The sequence below is a fragment of the Lathyrus oleraceus genome, chromosome 1 (assembly GCF_024323335.1).
Source record: "Lathyrus oleraceus cultivar Zhongwan6 chromosome 1, CAAS_Psat_ZW6_1.0, whole genome shotgun sequence".
Taxonomy (NCBI): Eukaryota; Viridiplantae; Streptophyta; class Magnoliopsida; order Fabales; family Fabaceae; genus Lathyrus; species Lathyrus oleraceus.
In genome coordinates this window covers 445605102-445611195 of record NC_066579.1, presented here as the reverse complement: position 1 = coordinate 445611195, position 6094 = coordinate 445605102, and the positions used below count along the sequence as shown (strand labels likewise).

Below are 6094 nucleotides of genomic sequence, written 5' to 3'. Positions count from 1 at the left end.
CACTCTACTCATACCGAACACCACCTCATCGGACATCTTCAAATTACCAACACTAATTTTGCGCATCATCAATAATCAAACAAAAAAGAGTGAACACATCATCAATATATATTTTTATTAGTAAAATTGCGACAGCTATACCTTGTAATAATGGAACAAAATGGGTTACTCCATGCTTGGAATTTGGTCATAGGTATCAACCATTATGATAATTATTGAAATTTTACTTTATATTATATATATACAACAAAAAAATCAACAACGTTTAACAATTGCACAAAGTATAAAGAATAAGAGTGTCCGTGTGGAAACAATACAACATTCATCTTCTACTTCCACATTTTCCCTCAGTTCAGCAATGAATGATTTTCGTAGGTAGAATAGAATATCAAAAGAAAAAACAACAACAAAAATTTATGATATAATCACCCAAAACAAAACTTTTAATTTGCTTCAATGTCTCTATTTCCGGCCACAACTTTGCGGTGCCGCTTAGAACCCGGTCTCTTATCTTTTCCGCGCCTTCCAGGGCCTCTCCTAGTTATTGGAATAACAACTTTTTCTTGTGTAGTTTCAAACATATGCAGTGGAGGAGGGGGAGACAAGAGCGGTGGCTGTGGAGGGTTGAGAGCAACAACCACTGGCGCAGCTAGCCGCCCTAATACACCCCTATGGTATTTCTGTAAGCACAAAATAAGATTTGATTACAGTCATGTAAGTGAATCTTATAGTAAGAGACATGGGAGTATATTCATTTTATCTTTTGATTTCAAATCATTTGTGAAGAGAATGGTGCAAAAGGCTACAAAAGTCTCTCTACAAAGACAGAACTGTCGCATCCGAGATATTTATACAAACAAAATAAAATTATTACCTGAACTACGAAGTTGCGTCTTTCACAATCCAAGAACATGTGAAAATGAAAATCCACCTGCGACAAAAACTTGTCCCGGACAGTTGAGAAACTAATCTGGTCCCTAGAAGTAAATCGGTCAACTTCACCGAACCAAAGACAAGTAAAGAGGTTGCTAATAGGAACATGTTCTCGAATTATTACACATCCTTCAGGAACATCTGCAATTGAGCATTATCAAGGATGAGAAAAATAGTCAAAGTTGAACTAGATGAGTCTTATCCCAGAAGTAAACAAAGTTTAACCTACCACTTATAAGAGGAAGTTTGGCCTCCGAATACGGAGTCAGTCCCTCGTTTTTGTAAAAATTGATCTGGAAGTCAATGGAGGCATTATCATACTTTGCAGCAGCTTTATTTGCTTCGGCCTCAACAAATACATCAAAGCGTCTATAATGTTTGGATATTGCAAAAGTTGCATTGGTCCTCCACAAAAACCTAGTTGAGGATAAGAGTAATTTAGGAACCAAATATGTTTTCTATCCAGACAGAACAAAAAACAGCTATTACAAAGTCAGCATATAGGTATTTGAAACGTTCCCTTAAAACTACATGCAGGGACATATCGCAATTAGTACACAGCAAAATCTAATAATAACTCAACTTTGATTTTCACATAACATACAGTATATATATGTTGAGGAAATTATTATGTTAGGGAAAGCTGACTAACATCACAATTAACATGAAGATACTTAATTATTCTAATTTACAGTAAGAGCAAGAGAGATCAAGGTTTCTAATCTATCCTTATCTGCAGCGTGTATCCAAGCCAGAGATCAAGGTTTCTACTCTTATGAAATCACGACTATGTCAGTCCAGAGAGGAATTTCTACATTTGGGTCAAAATGGATAGATTAGTATCTGGAAGATTAGGAAGACGGAAAATCAGTAAATGACTCAAGTGTGGTTGATTACGAGCTTAATTGAGCAACTGTTCTTTGTATGTTGTTGGGGGATTAAATGAAAACTGAACAAGAATAAGGTCTTTTAAGCTTCTGATTTAAGCTATCCTCACAATATCTACTTTTCTGTATTGGTATAGAGCCTACTAAAACATGGAATAGGGACAACTCTACAGCTTTGGTTTTGGAAACCAAATTAAATTTTCTGCAATAAGGCTAGACAATAGGTGTGTCGGAAAGAAATCACAAAGTTGGACTTTTCAGAAATTTTAACGTCGCGTAATATGATAGAAACCGGTACCAAAGTACAATTTAATTGTAGAAACGGACTTTTAATTATGGTAGAATGGGTTTTCAACTAACACATAATTACAACATATACATAATTCACACATAAAGTAAAGAAATAAATAGAGATATATAATACAAGTATATAACAAGTTTGACATCTCCTAATGCATCTGAGGTAGTAAATAGTATCATTCCGGTTAGTATTTCTAGTGGGTATTTAAATTTTCTCATCAATCGAAACTAGTTATTCTTCATTGGAAAAGGAAATGAAATAAAACAAACATTATAGGCAGAGATCAAACTTCTATTGCAGAGGTCAAATATAGTACGTGGTATGAATTTCAGTAGAGTTAAACAGAAAGTTGAAGCTTATATCAGATGATATACAAATGAAGGAGTGAAATGGGATCATAATTTTCACATGAGCAACACTAGTATATACCTTTCAAGAATCTGATATGGATCAACAACAAGCTCAAGCTTTCCATCAAGCCATATAGAGTAGTGGGCATTTGGAGCCATTCTATGCAATAGAAGCTTTGGAATCTGTGGAAAAATTAGTAAGTTAAAAGCACATAGAAGTAGTAAAGTACAACTTGGTGAACAGTAAAAAAAAGAGTGATACTTTGCTATTCCAATTCATACTTAAAAGCTAATATAATATTTTGAATTCAAAAAAACAAATCATCATAATGCTTAGACCGGAGAATCTAGCCAACATTATGTCTATTGATCTAAGTCTTTTTTCCATTTCCTTTCTGTGTTTAAGGGTCAGTTGATAAGGCTTAAAGAAAACTCCATTGTAGATTACAGAGAGACAGCAATGACAACAAGATCATAATATTAAAAAACTCAGTAACATATATTACTAACAGCTCGTATGCTAATATCTAGTTCCCTGTAATATCATGACAATGCTTGCTGACATATAATTCAAACCTTCCCTGTACGTCTTGCATCTGTATAAGGAAGATTACGTGCGACAATAATTCTCCACAAACCAATCTTCTTACTGGTTCCCAGCCTGCCAGAACTCGTCAAATACTTTTCTGTTTCTTCATCTACAAACATAAGGAAGCATACAGTCTGCTTTGAATACTCGCTTACGTTTTTTGGCTCATTTATCTCATCAAAATTTCCTAAACAAAAGATTAAATTCATCAGGAAAGGACAAGATTTAACAATTCAATGAAAGCAGAAACTACAAAATACAGACCAAATACGGCTGACGCAACAACTATGCCACGGCATTGCTCCATATCAAGGAGGTCATCTTCATCCATGTCAAATCCTGTGTTGCGGCCAGGTTTAATTCCTCTAACAAATCTGAATGATGTATATATGCATCAATGAAGATGCAGAATAAACAGATGTGAGCAAAAGGAGAGGAGAAACATCCTACATTACTGAGAGACAAATTATAGCAGCAAAGACTATTCTTCAATGCATAAAGATAGATAGGGAAACTTATAATCCAACAACAACTAATACATACCCGCAGTGCACACACATTGACTCCCGTATGTCAAAAGAATCATTTCTTTGCTTCAAAGTGGGATATCCACCAAAGTCAGAACCACCAAATTCTCCATCTCTGCTTAGATTTTCCTCGTATGTAAACGTTAAATTCTTAAGCACGGGAGACGGTGAGGGAGATTTTGGCATGAGTTTAATGGCTTCATCCACGGGAAGGTAACATACCGGACATGCTGAAAAGCAAACATGTCAAGATGTTCAGGAACAATAACATTAACATTGAGTAATCTAAAGCATCACCTAAGTCCTCCATACCATCATGAACTATCCAAATATGAGGAACCAATCGGAATGAAGGATACAATTGTGAATTAACAAGCATAAATTAAACTAATACAATACACATCTGAGGCATCAATTAGTTTTAAAATAAAAAACTAAAACTTACGTCGTGGTCCAGTACGCTTTTTATCAGCTGGTGGTGGAGGGAGGGTAAAACTATTACACGGATGCCCCAGAGGAAGATTATAACCCAGAAAATAACTTGGGGGTAGCAGCAAATTTGAAGCAATGGCCTTTGCCGCGGAGACGATAGATGGAGAATCACCTATAGACATACTCTCATTCACACTGATGTTTTGCACACCATTCCCCTCCTGTGAATCTTCACCTGAAAGCAAGCCATGCCACAAAAATCAAATGTTGAAATCACGTGAATCCAGTCATGTTAAGTAGCGGCTATAGAAATTCTAACAAATTTCTCTTGGTTTGCAAAGAGCAAATAACAATTATAGCACCGTTGCCCATCGGAATTTCAACAAACTGTTATTATCTGCAATCCGCAATTGAAACCAATGCATGAATCGCAAAAAAAAAACAAGTTAAAACTATCTTCCCCTTCAAGAAACCACAATTGACAACAATGCATGAATCACAAAAAACTATCTTCCCCTTGAACAAAGCACTCCTAAATTCGACAATACATCTAATAAGCAATCACATTAATCAAAACCAAATAAATAAAAACTACATAAACCATACAAAATTAGACAAAGTAACAAACCACCTAAAAGCTAAAAAGCCACTAGAGTACAGAAACTAAAAAACAATAAAAAAACTAGATAACAATATTAACAAGCAAAAGATAATAGAAAGTGAAAGAAATGACGAAACCTTTTCCAACGTACAAAACCCAGACGAAAACAGCAGCAGAAATAACACAGAGAAACAGCATTCCCACTTTCTTCCTCCCAGCAAATTTACAGATCCAATGAAACAATCTCTCTTTCTCCTTAACCATCTTAACCTGTTTCCTCCCCGTTTGAATAGGCGAGAATCCATTCTGCAATTGCTTCTCCAAAGATCCATAACTAGCAGAACGAATACCCAATGAACCACCACTCATCTTATCTCTAAAACCTCACGATCATACCTTCCTCTCATTGCCCTTTCCACAAAAACTTCCTCATTTCAAACTCCCCAAACACACTTCACCAATTTCCCCTTAATCAAATTCAAGAGCTGTTCAAAATTGCACTACACTAATGCCACACTAAGTTTCAACTGAAATTGGAAAATTGGAGAATCGATCCTACGCATAGGGATGGATGAAATTAGGGTTTTAGCAGAGAAGAGGAAATTAGGGATCAGAAAAATGAAAGTTGCTGAGTTTGAAAACTGAACAGTGTTGTTGTTGTTGATCTCGGAGAAGAGAAGAGAAGAAAAGAAAAGAAAATATTTATAAGGGAAAATAAAAATTCATATTTTCGGACAGTAGTAAATTAAATTAAATAAACTAAGCGTGACATGACAGAGAAATACATGGTGTTATTGCACATTTGGCATCTTACTGTAATAAGTTTAAAGATATGGTCATTTATTAGTACTAGTATGAAAATACGGTATCTATATCCATCCTTTTATTAATAAGATAGCATGTCCATGTATATATAAACCTTTTTTTTTACATTACAAAATATGGTGAATGAATTTAAAACCATTTTTGTTTTATTTATAAAAAAAATATTGTGCTATATTATATAATATAGGTTTAATAAAAAAAATTCTCTTACCTATACCTCAGCATTTGGTCAATTTTCTTTTAAAACGACCATTTAGATCTTTCGTCTTTCAAAAACGTGGCACATTTGTCTTTTCTATTATATTAGTCAAAGTCAAAACTATATGGCAAATGGTTTTGATATGGACATTAGTTGATGAGGTGTGTTGGAAATCCCTCAAAATCTATAAGGAATTTCAATCAATCTTGATGAACAAGATTGTTATCACCCATACGACAGCAATGAAAAGACAAGAACAATAGAGAAAGAAAGAAAGAACGGTGAAGGAGAAGAGTAATATAATTCTGCAGAGTTTCTCTCTGCTCACAAACTGTGGAAAATTTCTTATTCACTTTGCAACTGCAAAATACTATGAATACAATGTTATGAATACTCTATTCACGTCATTACAAAAATAAGGGTTACTCCCTCTATTTATAGATTTAGGTT

The 6094-nt window shown here is 34.6% G+C and overlaps 1 protein-coding gene across 1 annotated transcript; it reads right to left on the bottom strand.

Moving 5' to 3' along the window:
- Positions 1–212: 212 nt before the first annotated feature.
- Positions 213–5382, bottom strand: LOC127082161 (probable hexosyltransferase MUCI70). Its single transcript, XM_051022388.1, has 9 exons — positions 4758–5382; positions 4033–4254; positions 3604–3817; positions 3325–3434; positions 3048–3247; positions 2551–2654; positions 1163–1350; positions 875–1074; positions 213–680 (listed from the first exon to the last, which is right to left on the bottom strand). The coding sequence occupies exons 1-9, from the start codon at positions 4987–4989 to the stop codon at positions 444–446; spliced, it is 1707 nt and encodes a 568-aa protein (XP_050878345.1). The 5' UTR covers positions 4990–5382; the 3' UTR covers positions 213–443.
- Between the last annotated feature and the right edge of the window lie 712 nt (positions 5383–6094).